This window comes from Haliaeetus albicilla, chromosome 3 (assembly GCF_947461875.1).
Source record: "Haliaeetus albicilla chromosome 3, bHalAlb1.1, whole genome shotgun sequence".
Lineage (NCBI taxonomy): Eukaryota > Metazoa > Chordata > Aves > Accipitriformes > Accipitridae > Haliaeetus > Haliaeetus albicilla.
The window spans coordinates 20256625-20274910 of NC_091485.1; the positions used below are offsets into that span (position 1 = coordinate 20256625).

At 45.3% G+C, this 18286-nt stretch overlaps 2 protein-coding genes across 4 annotated transcripts in view; one reads left to right on the plus strand and one right to left on the minus strand.

The window, feature by feature from the left end:
• RAB31 (RAB31, member RAS oncogene family) overlaps positions 1–4946 on the minus strand; it is a 69837-nt gene extending 64891 nt beyond the window's left edge. The window contains exon 1 of one of the 3 annotated variants that reach the window (XM_069778999.1): positions 4579–4946. In XM_069778999.1, coding sequence (XP_069635100.1) covers positions 4579–4917 — 339 coding nt within the window. In that variant the 5' untranslated portion in view covers positions 4918–4946. The remainder of the gene's footprint in view (positions 1–4578) is intronic. The other 2 variants (XM_069779000.1, XM_069779001.1) reach the window with 2 other exon arrangements.
• A 194-nt stretch (positions 4947–5140) lies between these two features.
• PPP4R1 (protein phosphatase 4 regulatory subunit 1) overlaps positions 5141–18286 on the plus strand; it is an 84026-nt gene continuing 70880 nt past the window's right edge. The window contains exons 1-2 of the mRNA XM_069778990.1: positions 5141–5290; positions 10379–10441. The gene's annotated coding sequence lies outside the window, so the exon portion shown is untranslated. The remainder of the gene's footprint in view (positions 5291–10378; positions 10442–18286) is intronic.

Below are 18286 nucleotides of genomic sequence, written 5' to 3' on the forward strand. Positions count from 1 at the left end.
CCCTCCACCCCTCCCTTCTTCCCAGGCACAACTTCACTCCTGGATTCTCTACCTACCCCCACCAGTGGCACAGGGGGATGGGGAATGGGGTTTACAGTCAGTTCATCACACATTATTGTCTGCCGCTTCATCCTCCTCAGGGGCAGGACTCATCACACTCTTCCCCTGCTCCAGCGTGGGGTCCCTCCCACGGGAGACAGTCCTCCACAAACTTCTCCAACGTGGGTCCTTTCCACGGGCTGCAGTTCTTCATGAACTGCTGCAGTGTGGGTTCCTTCCATGGCATGCAGTCCTTCAGGAGCACACTGCTCCAGCATGGGTCCCCCACAGGGTCACAAGTCCTGCCAGAAAACATGCTCCAGTGTGGGCTCCTCTCTCCACAGATCCACAGGTCCCGCCAGGAGCCTGCTCCAGCATGGGCTTCCCATGGGGTCACAGCCTCCTTCGGGCATCCACCTGCTCCAGCATGGGGTCCTCCATGGGCTGCAGGGGGACAGCCTGCCTCACCATGGTCTTCCCCACGGGCTGCAGGGGAATCTCTGCTCCAGCGCCTGGAGCACCTCCTCCCCCCTCCTTCTTCATTGACCTTGGTGTCTGCAGGGTTGTTTCTCTTACATGTTCTCACTCCTTTCTCCAGCTGCCATTTTCCCTCTGTCCCAACTTTTTTTTCCCTTCTTAAAAATGTTATCACAGAGGCGTTACCACTATCGCTGATGGGCTCAGCCTTGGCCAGCGGCGGGTCCATCTTAGAGCCGGCTGGTATTGGCTCTCTCGAACACAGGGGAAGCTTCCAGCAGCTTCTTATAGAAGCCACCCCTGTAACGCCCCCCCCTCCCCTGGGCTACCAAAACCTTGCCACACAAAGCCAAAACAGACATAACCCTGGGAGAACATAAACCTTCATCGTGAGTTTTTTAGGAACAGGCAAGACAAACATATGTCAGGAAAGTTCTAAGAGGAGCTTTAGGGCCAAGGGATGACCTCTGAGCCTCTTTCAATCCTAACTCCTTTGGTCCTGTGATTAACAGTCACAACTTAAAAATGTAATAAACAAAAACAAAAGGAAAGGATTAATGGAGGTCACTTTAGATGGTAGTTAGCAAGCCACCCCCCAAAGCCTCTCTGAATGGCTGTCAAAGTTTCCTCAGGAAGTGACAAAGACAAGAAACTTTTGCCTTAGTCCTAAACCTGCCAATCTCTTCTGCGGTTGCCACACACAATTATGTCAGGACTTGGCAGAGAGCTGTAAATCGCTCCTCCAGCCTGCATAAAGAAAACGTCGGGAGCCAAGGCACATGGCACTCAGTAGCCAGAGCCAGATTAGGAAACCTGGCAGTTGCATGCCTGGCCACATTTCAGCACTAAAGCATGGCTCAGGAACACACCAGCCCCCTCCGCCCCTCTCTCCTTCACCCCCTCAAGAGGGTGCCCACTCAGGACAGAAACACTGCACAAGTCAAATGGGAGCTACACTTCATTTCGCCGCGTAAACTGAGCTGCTGCTAAAACTTGCTCAGCCCCAGAAGCAGGTGGCCTCCAACAAAGGGACAACTGCTATGAACAAACAACAGACCAGACCCAGAGACCAGCAAGAGTTTGGGGTGAAAAGACAAGACTCAGAGCAGATGCTCAAGAGTTTGCACTTATGAAGACCAACACCGTCTCCGTGCAGACACCTCGCTGCCCAGCAGCAATAATTTACTGGGGGAAGTAGTTTAGGAGCAGGCTTGAGGCCACTTGCATGGCAACATACTCAAGAGAGCTATTAAAATCGTACCTCCGTAGCTCTTACACCTAAGGCTGTGAGGCACTGAACAATTAGGCAGGCATCCCGTTCCTGCCAGCCCACCAGCAAGCTGGAATGAGGTCTCCTCAAAGAGCACTGCCTTCTCAAATTCATGAATAACAAAGCTCTGCCATCAACAAAGCCTGCCTTCCAAACTGACTCACACCGAGCCTGGAGCTGCTCCAGATTTCCTCTCTGTTGTTCTCTTGCTGGTGTCTCCTTCAACACCCACAAACCCCACGACCATCCCCTTCTTGTGCACTACTCCAGGCTGCTCCAAATTGCTCCCATCACACCCACAGAGAGTTTTAAGAACACCAATATACTCTGGAGGAGGAGGAGGAAGTGAAAGGCAGATACCCAAATCCCAGTTTTGTTAGATTTATGCTAGAAATTACCGGCCAGCTTCCCTCCTGGCAATGTGGGGTTACATCCAGGAGCGGATAACTGATTCCCCATGTCTCCTGCAATGGCTCCAGGCCAAACACTGGGCCTGGAGTACTGCACTAGCTTATAGGGCTGGCAGCATGGAGAACAGCTCTTGTTTCTCTATTCCCCTCCCTCCTCACCCTCCCACCTGGACCCTCTACAGCCGAACAGGGCTTCAGGGCTTGTGGAGAAGCTGGCTTTGCAAATGTTGCGTCAGCTGCAATTTTTCCTCATTGGGGAATTCTGAGCTGGCAGAAACAGCCCAGGCCCTTTGCACAGCTGAGGGCCACAGACCATCAGTGATCCTCCTATCTGATTTGGAGGTGCAGCCTAGGGCTTTGTCCAGAAGTGGGACAGGGCAAGGGATACAGGTTTACAAACTGATTTTATCTCTATCTCTAACAAGGATTGGAACTCATCTTGGGACTTGGACACACCAGACTTGGCTGATTATCAGGGGATCTACTAGATACAATACAGATTAACCTACCAGGTCCAGGACCTACTGAAAAGGCAACTGTCAAGATTCCTTTTGGTAGGTCTGAAAATGTATTTTTGAGTTGCCATCTAGCTTTCAAGCAGATCAGAAGATTAATGCCTGCACTTGTTCACCCCGACCATTATGGAGTTTCTCTGTTCTGGAAATCTGTCTGAATTTACAGAGGGGATTCATCATAGAAAGGATTCCTCTCTTTTGGGAAAACAGTGTCAACCTGCATGGTAAATGAGGTGTCTATGATCAGAAGTAGACGGTCTTCTAGGATTACACCCTATTAAAACTCAGGAAGGAACATCTCACTAACTACTAAGCAACTAAAACTACACTTACATCTTCCTATGTGTTCCCACTGCCACCCTATCATTTTAATGAATCTACAGAGTAATTGCATACTCCTAGTAACACAGAGCTGCTTTATAGGTTTCTTTTCCTGTCTTAAAATAAGTAAACAATTGCCTTGCAAAACCTCCAGTACGTTTCAATGTTACAAAACAGCAATAAATAATGGGCAAGAGGAATGTCATTCCACAAGACACTTCATCTCTATAAGATTACAGGGCTTTCTGCTGGGAAAGAAAAAAAATACAGACACGTCCACATATTCTACCACAGACTCCTCACATCTGTATAAACCACGCTTATTTTGTCTCTATGCCATTTTAAAAGTTGAAGGCAAGAATTCTAACTGAGAAAGGAGGAACAGTCACAGCCAAATACTTTGGGTTGAACTCTCCAGCGCCCTGGCACTTACCCCAGGGCAAGGTACCCACTCCTGCCGGCCTAAGTGTCAACAAAAATTGGAAAGAACTGGAGTGTCTCTGTTTTTTACATGTTCAGCTCACTTGGGATGCATGAAAGGGAATTCACTCTAGAACGCCTTCATTCATGCAGCTTTTCTGAATGTTTATGGAGATACGGAGCTAAAAGCAGCCCAAGTCACACCCGGTAACTCGAGATGTTTGATTTAAAAAAAACCAAACACAAAACAAAAGCCCAAGCAGCGATGCTCTGCTCACCGCTGTGCAGAGAGATGGCTCCGTTCTCCCGGCGGCGTTGGTAACAACTCGGCGAGCGCGTTTCGCTGCGAAGTTCCCTGCGCGCAGGTCAGAGAGGGGGCTGGCCGAGACAAACTGCAGAGCTAAGCACATTGCTACTCCAGATGTGAAACGCGCACACGGGCTCGCCCAAAACCAAACGGAGAAAAAGCAACGGCAGGAAGGACGTTCCTGTACGGAGCCGAGCAAAAGCAGCTCTGAGCGGGCCCAGGCGAGCAGCTAAACAAAGCACCGACACCCCACCTCGGTGACAAGGGGCCGGGGCGTCCGGCAGAAGCGGCCGCCCGAAATAACCTCTCGGGGCGGGCTGCGCGCTGCCGCCCTCCTCGGCTTCGCCTCCCACCATCGCCGCGGGGGCTGGGAGAAGCCCGACCTGCGGCTGACAGGACCTCACAGCCTGCCGCGGGGATGGCGGGCAGCGCAGCCCTCCCGGACGCCTTTCGGGGCTCCGGCACCGGAGGGAGACCCGCCGCCGGGAAGCGCTGGGGGAGGCGACCCCCAAAGAGAGCCCCGAGCCCGCTACGCCCTTCTCACTTTTCAAGAGTTCAGAAACACGACAAAAGCAAAAACAGAGTCGCCCCCCCCGGCCGGTGCGCGGCTGCCAAGTCTCGGCGTGAAGAGATTCACCGCGGGCGAGGCCCCCCCGCCCGGGAGACGCGGCGCCCCTCCGGGGTGGGGGGGGGTGGTGCGTGTGTGTGTGGAAGCGTCTCGGTTTTCAGCGAGCACCCCACCTCCCTCAGCCCCCAGCTGCGGGGCGGGAAGGAAAGGAGGGAAGCGACCCCCCACGCACGCCGGTCCCCTCTACTCACTCCAAGCAGACACACTTTCAGCTCGCGTATCGCCATCATCTGCCCGGGGCCCGGCCGCTCCGCATCCCCCGGCGCGCCGCCGCCTCCGCCGCTCCGCACTGCCCCGCCGCGGCGCGACACAGCCCCCGCCGGGGCCGCCCCCCCCCCCCCGCCTCGGTCACATGCGCGCAGTCCCCGCCCCGCCCCCCGCCCGCCGGCTCCGGGGCGTCGCAGGTCCCGTCTGCGAGAGGCCTGGGGCGGGCGGGGATGGCTTCGCGGCGGGAGGAGCGGCTCCGCTCGGCGCCGCGGCCGGGAGCGGGGCGGGAGCGCGCGAGCACTGGCTGGCGTGAGAACGCTCATGGGCGAGAGTCCGCGCAGCGCGCGCGGGCCCGGGGCTGCTCCGCCCGCGCACCCTCCCTCTGCCTGGTTTCCTTAGCCTGACCCCCCCCCCCCCCGCGCGCGGGAAACGCCTCGGAGAGGGACTGCCCTTCTGCCCAATCCGGGCGGCGGAGGCCCGGGGTCGGTGAGAGCGGGCGAGCTCGGGGGAGGGCGGGGCTGCGCCCCGCAGCTCGGGCCGTGGGGCTGAGCGCTCCGCTGCAGCTGGCGTCAGGGGCGGCCCGCCGAAATCGGGGCGGGTCGCGTAACCGCTCCTCTCTGCCCTCGGCAGCCAAAGTCTGACGGAGAAGAGCCGCACGCTGTAACCCCGGGAAAGCAGGCGAGCGTCCCCTCTCAGGTATTTTACGTCATAGCCCCCGTCCTGCTTACAGTTTTATTTTCATCTTTTTCACTAATTTATGAGGTGGAATTGCTAAAGGGAAGTGAAGAAAATCTTGATTAGTCATTGTGAGGTTACTGCCACGTCATTAGGAGCCTCCTGGCAGTAGTCGGTTGCGGCGCTCATCGCGTCACTGATGAGTTCCAGATGGGGTCCTACACTCGCACCGATAGGCTGGAAGGAGATGCTTGCGCTCTTCCAGAGCTCCCGAGTCCTAGGCCAAGGAGATGCTTGGAGCAGAGTTGTTGTCATCCCCAAGGAGGAAAACACAAAGAAGCATTCCTAGTGGAGTATCACAGCCTGTCAGGAAAGAGAGTAATCGAAAAAGAGAGATCCAAGGAGAGGCTCATCAGAGAGGTGCTTGTGACTTAATTAAGCTTTTCTTTTTTTAGGAGAATTTAGCAAAGAGAAAAAAACCACAGCAGGTTTTCAGACAACCAGTACAGAATATTGCTAGGGTTCTGTCAGCTCATTGCTTTTCCACAAGAATGCATTATACAATAAAGTCTTTCAGTAAGCAAGTAGGATACACACACTAACATAGGACAATTACGGTTTGCACTTGTAGCACAACTAATTTAAAGCAGGTCGACATTTCAGCAGGCAATTCATTCTACAAATTGACAGAAGATAATGAATTTTTAAGGTTTTGCACCATCCCACTCCATCTTTTCTTTCAATTTTAGGTCTGAGTTAAATGTTGCTCCTCCAACTTTGATTCAGACTTTTCTGCTGTTGAGGGACTGAAATTCACAGTGTTATGGCTCAGGGTCACCTTTCCATAAATTCTTCTCTTTCTTTTGTCATGTCTTTAAACATTTCCATGTCTTTAATGTATCCCATTAGTCATCTATCCCTTTTCTTTGGTCCAGATTTTGTAATCCTTGAAGTTTGGGAACTTTTGCTTATTGCACAGGTAAAACATAATACCAGCTGAATTAATATTGGCAAGAAACACTTGAATTACATTCGATTCTAATCTATTCTACATTAGATTGTGGATTACAGAAAGAGAGTGATAAGTGGTGTGCTATGTTCAAAGCTGTTCGGTGTCACAAGCAGAGCTTGAGGGCTTGTCCATAGGTGTGCTCAGATTAAGCTACAACGATGTAATGGTAATGAGAGCATTCATAGAACAGATTAATGCAGTACGTGCATTGACTCTGCAACTTTAACCGAGGTGCCTTAACTTTCTAAAGCCTCTCAATGCAGGCATGCACTGGAGTACAATTAATAAAGTTCCAGTTTGGGAGAGCACTTGCTTAAGCCTGTCCATTTTCGGGACAGTAATACATCCCACCGACTGCAGAGGCGTTTAAGTGCATGCTGAATTGCTGCCTTGGCTCAGTACCACTGTAATACAAAACAGTGCCTGAGAAATTTGCCCAGGAAAGCAAGTCAGATTCCCATCTTTCTTCTTATCTGGGGAAACTTTATCTCAAATACGTGGTGGTGAAACAGGAGCCCTCCCTAGGAAAGGTTAAAGCCCAGACCTCAAAAGCTTACTTCTGAAGATAGCAAATAACTAATTAGCTACTTATGAACAAGGGAATTGTTTAAAACACTAGCACCAAGATGACCCAGTGGAAGCTGTTCAGGCTGAAACAGCAGCAGAGAGGGTGTTAAGGAAGGGCAGTTTTACTTGCACAGGCAAAAAGTCTGAAGAGCCAAAAAAAAAAAAAGAACGATGAGAGGAAAAAATAACGTATTGTACTCATTTAAACAAAAGAGTCTAGGAACCAAAGAAAAAAAAAGGAAAAAACATCCCCCCCAATTAGGGAGATAAGAAGAGAGAAAAACAATACAGACATGTGCTTCAGTATTAAAAAAAGCTAATGACGTTCGTTCTTCCAGGAACTGGCATAATCTTTGTGTTTGTCTGCATGCAAGATGCTGTGGTCAGGAAAACATTTTTGAGGAATTGGTCATGTTGCAGTGTTTTCAAATGGCTGGTTAAAAGCAAAGGAAAACAAGTCTTTGCATCCTAAAGGTTTTCTTTTTTTCCCTTCTGGAGCATCTTATTCAATGAATAATTTTAAGTTTTGAAGCAATGATTTACCTCACTTCTTCCTACCCAACTGTGTTTTGCTTTTGGGAAATACAAGCAAAGAGGTTTTGTTTTTCAGCAGCCTTCCCTTAGAGTTTCGAGTAATCTGTTCTCTCCTCAGAAATAATTTCCTTCAGTTTCCCAAAAATGGAGGAGCCAGACCATCCTTTAGTTTATTCCAATTTTGTAACAGTGCAATTGCACTGATCTCAAATTAATTACTCCTTAGTGTGAGAGATTTAGGTCGTCAGAGCTGGGCTTAAGCCAGCAAGATGTGATCTGGCTGAAGGTGTTTCTGAGTGTGATAATTAGAAAGTTTGTTCAGGCCTGTCTCCATCTGGAAATTCAAGGTAGTACCAGTTGCCTTGGGAGGGTAGGCTTGATTCATCCTTCACTTTGGCTTTTTTTTTTGCTTAGACAGCTAAAGCAGGACTATCCTGTCACTCACCCTATTTTTTTCAGTGTAACACCGCTGCTTTAATGTAATAGAGGAAGGAAGACAGCCTCCTGCTTAGAGGCACAAGACCAGGAGTACAGAAGACTGGGTTATTCTCCTGCCTGCAGCATTGCCTTGCTGTGAGACCTGGGGCTGGCTACCTAACAGCGCTCTGTCCCGTGGTGTGGTCCTCCAGCAGCCTGGGGCATCGGTAGCTGGGGCTGCTGCTGCCCTCCTCTTTGCCCTTACCCGCGTGTTCCTGCCCCTCTGTGGCTCGTGCTGGTAGAAAACTAGACCTATGTTTAAAAGTTCTCCACAACCTCAGTCTCTTCCTCTCTAGAAGTGGTGTAGTGGTATTCATCTAGCCTGTGTTGGTAGGAAACTGGATGCTTTTGAGGTGCTGGCAAAGTTCCCAGGCTTATGAAGGCATCTACCTTCCTCCTCCGGCTTTCTGTCTTGTAGAGAAAGATGCATCCAAGACCCTGATGTGCACCCAGCTCCCAAAACTGCTGTTGTCTGTCCTGAGCACCTGATGAGTTACTTCCTTTCTCCCACTGTTGCTTTCCCTCTTGATTTCTTGGCAAGCATCTTCCTCGCACAAAAATGTCATTCCTCCTCTTCACTGGCGAGTTCAATCCAAGCCCTCCTACTATGGGCTGCCATCCCAGCTCTTATTCCCAAGGCACAGAGCAAGGAGGCAGATTAACTCCATGCTGCCCGGGGAGAAATGCTTCTGCATCCTGTGGATGACACAAATGTGCAGTATGGTAATGACTGTCGCCACAGAAATTTCACTGGTGCCTGCCCAAGGAACTGCCAAAATCTCTTAAAAGGAGAGCACCTGCTGCTGAGCAAGCAGTTCTTCAAGCAGGAGGAGCAGCTTGCAGCTCAGACCCTAGATCCCATGCAAAATCCAGTGGTTATGAAATGGCTACAGTTGTGGAGGATGCTACTTTTTGTTCATTTGTTTACTTAATCACCACGAAGGTTAGAAAACAGCTGCTCTGGAAAGGCATCATGAGACTCCTGAGACATGAAAACCAGAGAAGTACAGGAATGACCTGGTGGAAATTGAGGGCCTGATTCCGATTTCAGTCACATAGGTCTTAAGCCACTGCAATTTTTTTTAACTTGAGTAGGGTTATTCCACTTCATTTCACATGCAAAAAGTGAATTAGATCCTTCTTGGCCACTGGTTCCAGCGTTAATGCCACAAGAATCTGCAGCTGCCTGTTACTTCATTTTATTGTAGTGTTGCTTCATGTTTTAACTTCTCTTGTTTGTGGCATTTATATGGTCCAGTCACTCCCTCTTGAAGAGAAAATCTGCTGGAAAAGGTTAGAGGGGAGTAAACCTCTGCAGGATTCTACTTGCAGCTTCACTGCCAAGTACTTTGAAAAGCAGCATTATTGCTGTTGAAAAAAACCTGGGGGTTGTTTGTATAAAGCTTACCGGCATGCTTCTTGATAGACCTTGTAACAGATGCGCTGTTCCTGAAGTGCTTGGGAAAGATTTTTGGCAGGATAGATGTATGGTTGTCAAGAGGGTCAAATTTATTCTAATGGTTCGCTGTTAATCCCCAGGGCAATCTCCTATCACAGGAGAATGGTAGTGAAAAGTAATGCAAGTTCTCCCATTATTTGCAAGTGATCTGCCATAGCCCCAAGCTGGTGACAGTGCTACATTTCTCCACTGAGACTGTTAGATGGGGAAGGAATCAAAAAAAGCTTTTTTCTTAGACCTGAAAAACAGAAGCCGAGGTACAACTTGAGAACACTATGAATACTATTGGCAATTAAGCACCAGGAAAGGACAAGAACTAGTTAAAGCAAAATATCGGCTCAGTTAAAAAATAGACACAAATTGGCTTTAGGTGGATTTAGTCTGGAAGTTAGGAGGAGTGCTTTCCAAGGCTTTGGAAAATTTTTCTAATAATAGCTGTCAGAGCAACAAAGGAAAAGCAAACTAATTTAAAGGTAGAGCTTTATATATGTAAAAAGAAATTTCTGAGATTACCTGAAATAACACAAGTCAAGATGCAGTGATCCAGTAGATTATTTGTCCATATCACTAAGGAAATTTGCCAGTCAACACCAGCTGTTGAGGTTGGACATCAGGCATGATGTGTCACAAATGAATCAAGTTAGAGCCCTTTCTACTGAGGTTGAAATCACTGATGTATTTCATTTAGTCCAGCAAAAGCCATCCAGCTGCTTCAGCCTGTATATTACTGTCAGCCTGTATATCACTTATACAGGATGAATTCATACAATCAGTTCCTGATGAAAGCTCCATATCTTATTATCAATCTCTTTTTCCATATGAACCTTATGAAAATACTAATGTGGGCCCACGATGCTGGATGAGTCCTTTCTCATGTTACATTTCATACAAAAATATGCCTGAGCATGCATGTGTGTGCAATGTAAACACCGATCCAAACAAAAGGTTGTTGTGATTTCATGTACCAAGGTGCAGTTTAAAACGGGGCTCGCTGACTGTGGGCATTCAAGGTTGCAGTTCAGTAGTGTCCGTAGCTATTGTAACATGTTTTGTTTTGCAGGTCCTCTCCTCGGGCTGCCAATTGTGAGCACAGTTTGAAAAGACAGAGTGATGATTATTACAAGTGAGTCCATGGAGGTGACGTGAACTGTCTCCGTTTCTTTTCAGTGGTGCTGACACTGGTTTACTCTATTCTTTTTGTTCTTCTGGTATAGCTGATACCTGTTAGTTGCTGCTTGAAGAGGGAATGTAAAGATCAGCTTCACCCAACTAAATGTTGTCTGATTAGAACGATAATTGGAGAGAGTTCTGTTCTTCAACATTCAGGGAGACTTTGCAGCAGGGCAGTGATACCTTCTTGCCTTCCAGCTCACTGTAGGAGCAGCCCAGTGAGGGCCTCATTATAAATTACAACTGGATTTACTGAATAGTAATGCTGTTTCCTTCTAGCAGTATATTCCACAGTACACTATTCTCCTACAGAATAGCGTAGTATCTAGTGGTTAACTTTTCCCAGTTTACCGCCATTAGCTTTGTATGGGGTGAAGGAGCCAGTGTTTACTACCAAATGAAAGGAGGGCATCCACAATTCTCCCTTTAATTAAGCTTAGCCTTGTAAACTATGAAGAGAGTATTATATTAAGGCCAATGCTTTATTGTAAAGCAAGCAGGTCCTCTTGTGCATATTGCCAAGGAGAGATAACAGGGCTCTTATACTGTCAGAAATTTGTCCTGCCAAGTGGGCATCAGGTTTGTCTAAAACATGCCCAGTGTGTGTGTGCTGCCAGCCAGAGAAGGTTTGAACTGCACATTGATTTTCCTCATTAAATCCTCAGGCAGTGAATGCACATTGATAGGTGCTTCCTCTGGTTACAGAAGACCCAAATAGGGATCTTCCAATCAAGCTTCAAATTAAAATTTTCAAATGAAAATGCATCTATCCATCCTGGCCTTACCCTTACAGTAACTGAGGTGGTGGGTAGGGTGTCTGTAGCCAGCCTGTGGTGTCATTCCCATCTTTTTGTCTGCATCAGTGGAGGCAACTGAAAAGGAGAAATTAAAATTCAATTGTAAGCCAGGTGGTGACTGAGGAGACTTATCTTATGGACTAAAGTTGATTCTTTTGTTTAGACTTAGCAGTGGGAGGGTTCTTTGCAGTCCAAACAGTAAATAGGAAAACTATCTGAGAAAGAAATCTCAGAGGGAGAAAAATCCGATCAAGAAATTTGCATCAATCCAAAAAATCTCCTACAGCATGAAAGATAGAGTTCTAACTTTTTTTGTTTTGTTTTATTTCTGTTATGAATAAAATTTTTGTGTGTTTGAATGAGTTTAAGTCTGACTTTGGGAGTGCAACCTCTCCTCTTCCCACAGCCAGTCTAAACAGTCCTGAAATGCGGAGGATGTTTGATGTAAACTCCAAATCCCCTTTTGGGTCTATGTCCTTTATGAGGAAAATTTAACCCTTAAAGAAACCTGCAGTTTTGCAAAGTTTTGACCACACAAATTATAATTATTGCTGTTATGATGTCTGTATTTTTCTTTTCAGGACAAGTCTTTGTTTAATATTTATTCTCATTTCCATGTACATCAGTGGTAGTACTGCCTGTCCATGGACTAAATAATTTGCCTCCAACACAGATAATCTGAGTTCATTCAAACCTAAAAATAAATGAGAAGTCTGTATGTTTTGTTTTGTAAGCTTTTGAATATTTAGTATACAAACTATTTTACAAGGGGGAAAAGAATGCACTACTTGATCAAAAGCTTTATTTTTCTAGTGAGGAGTAATAATATAGTAATGTCTTCAAATAAGCAATAACTTGTCAGGGCCTTGAGTGCACCAACAGATGCTGATTACCCTGACATAACTGATAGCTAAGAGACTATCTTGAAGAGCAGAAATTGGAAATATGCACAATGCAGCGTATTTTATCAGTCCAGACTTTTTACTCTCCCCTTCAATCATCTGTTGTAGTTTCTTTAAAGATGATTGAACAGTGATGGGTGCATCAGGTCCAAAGATCCTGCAGTACACAAGGAGGCTCTAAGTGTTATTTTTTAGGGCAGTTAAATGCCAAGCAAAGTTCTATACTAAGCCTGCATTCTAAGGGTATGCAGACATACCTTCACCAAGTAGCAGGTAGATCAGGAAATCACAGCTCTCACCTTCACAGTTAGGAAAGTTTTAAGAACTGATGAGAATAAAAATAATAGAGCAATAATTGGAAAGGTCAGTTGTGAAGGTATAATTTAAAGAGAACTGGCACTAGTTATGTGCAGTAATGGAGTCAGCAAAGTGAAGATCTATCTGCAGGACAACCTTAGAGAGAAGCTACCACAGTCATTAATCTTTCTAATGATATCAGGAGGGTGATAAAATGGATTAGAAAATAATTAAACCTGACACTGACAGAGACAAAATATCATTCAGTCCAAACCCAAAAAGAGTCAAAAGTCTCATTTTGGTGTTAGGACATATTAAAAAAAATTCTCTTAGTTGAACTCTTCAGCTCTTGGTTGAAGTCTGAGTTCGAGATAGTCCTGCTGAAGCCAAATAAATCCTTTCAGTAAGGCAGGTGGCTGGAATGGAGATGTGGTCCCCAGCCCCCTGGTCCAGGTGTTCATGCAGTCATCAGCAAGGGAGGAGCTTAGCGCGTGAACAATTTGGACTTTATTTGAGCTACTATCATTCACTGAACTTCTGGGCACGTGTCTTGACTGTAATCCCTCTTCCAAAAAAACTCTGAACTGCACCCTGATGGGAATATCCCCTTTGGCTCCTACACAGAGAATGGGAGCACTCGGGCATCACAGTGACCTGGGTTGTAGCACTTGCTTGTGGCTGCCAAACAAACAGCAACCTGGAAAGGAAGGAAATCAGACCTCTGGAAATAATAGAGGATTTGGGGAGCTGGGTCCCAAATGATTTGCACAGAGGATGGGGAAAAATGGAACTCCCAGCTGGCTTTATCCTGCAGGCAGTGTAGGTAAACAACGCTGTGTGAGTTCAAAGACTTCTACCCAAATGCAGAGCTGCTGGGGTGTGTTACCCCATAGCAATAGCAAGTTCATAACACCTTATTTGTTCCAACACAGGACTGAGGACATAAGCATCCCTTTGAGGGGACACCTATTCTTGGACTGGTCACCCAAAACATAAGATCAAACTGAGGGCTGGTTGGTTTGCTTATCTAGCCCAAGGGAAGAAGTAAAATAGGTAAGTAATCAGGCTCGATGTACATATCCTGTGTTCGTGGCATCTAAGGAGCCAAGTGGAAGAAAAAAGGATGCAGAGATTTTTGAGGATAAGAACACATAAAGCCTATCTTAAAGCAAGACATACTGCTCCCAGCTCTATCTTCATGAAAGCTCGATCTCTGGATCGAAGGAACAGAATCGCTCTAACAGCTTGTTTTTTTCAAGAAAAGCCAAATTTTCACCGCCTCTCCTCTAACTTGCGCTGGCATGCTGTACACTGGATGCTTTTCTGTTTGCTTACCAAAAGGTATCATGAAGTTATCAATGCATATAAACTAGAGCTTTCCAAGAGAAAGAACTTCTCCTTTATTCTGAAGTTCCTGATCTGCTGAAGTTTTATTCCCTGACAATTTTGAGAACTGTACAGATTAACTTTTAATGGGTTGCTGAAGGACACCACAGCAAGCACAGCCTTCTATTTCATCCATTTCTCGCTGAGGCAAATTACAAATTAAAATCTTCCCTGTATATTTAATCTAATTTAAATCTTAAAGTACATTTGAGTGAAAGGATGTAGTATATTATTTAAAGCTGATCCACTAACCTGTGGGTTAATAGCATTCATACCCTTAAAAAAACCACAGTTGATGGGAAATTTTGAGAACTAAATAGCATTTGTGGAATATTAATTCTGTATACATAGGTCTTGAAAAACAGCAGACTGCCTTTCAAATGTACAATCACAACAAACCCAGCTCAGCATGGGCTTATGAATGCTCAATTAATAGCAAAATTGTATTTAAGTAAAAATTTTGCAGCCACGCTATTAGAGAACAGACAGAATTTTCTTCTCTGTTGGAACTGCAGATAGTGTCCCTTTAAAGCAATGTTATTTTTATGAATTTTATTCGTTTTCCTACCCTTTACTCCCAACAAGTATGACCGTAGTCTCAATGCTAATGGAATATCTGAGGGTGAACGATGCAGCTTTCTCGTTTTACTTTGATATTTTCACTGGGGTTCATTGGAATAACTGACATTTGGAAATATACTAAAGTTCTCATGGGCTAAATCCATCCTTATTCAGAAAGAAGATTTCCTGTATGTGGTACTTGACAAACATATTCCACTAAATCATTACTTTGATCCCACCCACATTCCAATACCACTGTGCATATTTTGTCTGACTTTCTTTATGAATCACCCAATAAAACACACCCAGTTCAACATATTATTGGCAATGCTATAGTCTATGTACATTAAATCTCATTTTAAACAAAAGCCTTTGAACCTGAAATGTTGCCAGTGCTCGAATCCAAGAAGTCAAAATGCAGTAACGTAAATCTTCTTAATATACCTGACACCCTTGAACTGTTCCCACAGTTAAAAAATATTACAGCTTACATTTGTACCACAACCAGGCACCCAGTGCTTCGAGCCCTATATGATGGTTAAAAAAAAAAAAAAAGGAAATGGTCATTTATATATCAAGTGAGCAAAACTGATTTGGAAGTTATCGAGACAATGAGCCTAGCCAGGAGTCGCTTTAGGACTGTAATTGCCCTTTCACATCTTAGGTAATTTAATTAAGCAAAGGAACTATTTTTGGACCAGACAGCTCTTTAAACTTTTGAATGCTTGCTATTACAAACCACCTGGCCCTGTATATTGTCAGACTTCATAACTCATACTGTAACACCACCTTCCTCAGAGATTATACGTAGGTTTTTGTGTTTATTTGTATCCTGTCTAGTTTTGTGTACATTTATTTCAGATAAAACACTTCGTTCTTTGGATTTCTTCGCAGTTCAACAGCTGAAAAGTTCTGTGTAGAAACTGGCACATGTCAAGAACCATCATTCAGTTGTCCTCCTTAATTTTGGTAGCTTTTGAGGATTGTTTTCTCTGTTATACAATCCTTCCTCATGGTCTGTAGATTCTACACATTTTCTAACACTAAATAATGTGTGTGTAAATAACACACACATTGAGTCTTTTAGAATATTCTCTGCCTCCACTTCTAGGGGAACAATTCGATTTCAATTATTTCTTCAGTGAATTGACCTCTGCTATACTTTGCATATATTTGACTGATTTCCAAATGTCATGCCACTGTCTGTCCATATGTCTGTCTGGACTCAGTGCTACACGAACTGTAATTTATACAGTTGCTGATTGAGTTGGAGCACAAGCACAATGACTTCACATCTGCCCTCAAAAGTCTGTACAAGTACACACATCTAAAGACTAACTCCTCCAAAGGTCTAAAGTACACATGTGTAACTGACCCTGAAATTCAGTGTACTTCCTAGGAGAGCCAGGGTTATCTAAACAAAGAGTTCTTGGGATGTAACCCCTTAATTTCTCCACCCCTTGCATTTTTTAGGATTGACAGGTGCTAGCAATCACACAGACTGGGATAACAAGCCATGTCCCAAAGCAATCATTCTCCTGACATGCATCCCACTGGCACCTACTACTCTTCAGATCAGCAAAAAAAAGTTCTTAGCTGCCTGCATAGGCATGTACCCAGTTCTCCCTGACTAAATGGATTACACTGTTGTTGGCTGAATAGGGTAGCCAAGACGACTTCCAGCCAGTTAGTATTCACATGGATTGTGAAACAGTATTACTCTTGAATCTGACCTAAGCCCAACTCAGATCTGCAAAAGGTCTGCAGACAGGTTGCCAGACTCCACTTCTGCCAGAATTTGGGTTTTGTTTCTATTTTACTTTGGAAAAATGCAATGTGAGCATAAGAAAACAGTAAGGAGGTTCAAAAACTGTCAATGAAAACAGAAAAGTGCTGTACGCAGCAGCTTGCTGAGAGGAGTTCGGGATGGAGAAGCAAGAGGGTGGGGAGAGCTGGTGCTGTAGTAAGAAGAGAAAGGATCATAGGAAGGGAGTAGTTGGAAGGATGTGAAACCGATGTTGGAGAACAGCCACCGAAAGGAAAAGAAGGTTTGGTGGTAGTGGTAGTTCAGTCCCATTTGTCCCTCTGAGATGTGTTCTGGGATCTGAATAACTCTGATTCAGAAGAAGACGAGTGTGAGCTGATTGTACGTGCCAATATCTAAGCAGACCTAGAGAGATGCAAATTTAAACTCAGTAGACCAGGAAATGAAGGAGTGAATAAATGCAAATATATTAATCTGGAAATCAGGTTAGGTATTGCCAGGTAGGGAGGGACTGGTTGGGCAGGGAAGGGAGACTGCGTGGGCTGAGGAAAGGCTGGAAAGCCTGGCTGACTCAAGGGCAAGTCTAACAGGGAGGCAGGGTCTGGCCTGGCATACAACTCAGAGCTGGCACATTAGGAACCATGCATTAGATTGCTACCTGTCATGTATGTAATGGCATCAAATAGCCAAAAATAGCACAGAAGATTTTTTTGGGTGTGTTTTATTTTATTCACTACTTTCCATCTCCAGTCTCAAGCAGTATAAGCCACATCACTTTGCTTCTTTTGTTCTCTGTTTCTTTACTTGTAAGATGAGAATAATGACATTTATTTCCTTTCAAAATGATTTGGAGATCTAGGATGAAGGGTTAGGGGATATCGGTATCTACTACAATAGTACCCCAGCTGCACATCTAGGTGGTTGCTGTAATTTCTTGAAATAGCCAAAATTCAGATTTTTTTTCTCTCTGGGAAAAAAAAAAAATTCAACAGGCAATTCAGTGAGGAAAAGATTCAGTTTCTGATTGCCCGGTATTGTTTTCTTCCAGTATGTCGGTGAGACACAAACCTCTGAGAACCAGGAAATCCAGAGCTAAGGGACATTGGTACAACATGAACTCTGCCTTGTTTGATCAGTGATTCAGTCTTCCTGTAGCATACATATGCATGACACATGATTCCTGAAGCAGAGCATCTCAGAGCTGTAGCACATTTCTCTTTAAGGAAAACCTGTGTCCTGGCGAGTGCTACTAAAAGAGGAATCCTGTACATATGCTGCACTCAAGCACTGAGACCCAGCTCCCTGAAACAGCCTCTGATACATTAATTCTTTGTCCTCTTTCACAATGAGGCATCAAGACTTGTCTCCTGATTTACATGCCTCTCTTCCTTTTGCCCACACAGCTACCATCTTCATGCCATTGGTGCAGTAGATTTGCTTGGGAATTAATGCCAGGAGCCACTGCATGCTCCAGGTGCAGCCTTAATGTTGCACCAGGATGTACCTCAGGTGGGTTTTTCCTAGTTTTCAGAGATTTGAGCATCACTTGGACTTGCCACTGAATTTGTTGCTGTCCTGGAATGACAGCAGGAACCTGAGGCAAACTTAACTTTGTATTAACCAAGCACTTTGTCAGCAAATTTAGGTGCTAATTTATTCATGGTTGGCATACTAATGTGTTTATAGTCCTTCTGTGAGGCCTTCACTGGGAGCAGTGGCAGCTGGACTCTGATGTTAAGGTTCACGGGTAGGCACCAGCTCAAGCTGTTGCCCAGGAAACAGGGAAAATTAAATAAAACTGAGTGGTGCACAGTCAAAAACTTTCACAACCACAAGGGATGTATCAAAAAAACCCTTTAATTGGAGAGAGATAATAAGAACAGGAGTAGGGAAGGGAAGGAGAGAAAGGAAGGAAAAGGGGAAGGAGAAGAAAGGAGAAGCTTCATGATGAAAACCTCTTTTTAGCAGAAATGCTTCAGTACGAGATATATTTTCAAATGCAAATCAACTGTGTCCCAGGCTTCAGCCATCAGGTTTTCATGTGTATCCATTTGTATTACATGGGCTTTCGTGTGTATATGTATCTTAAT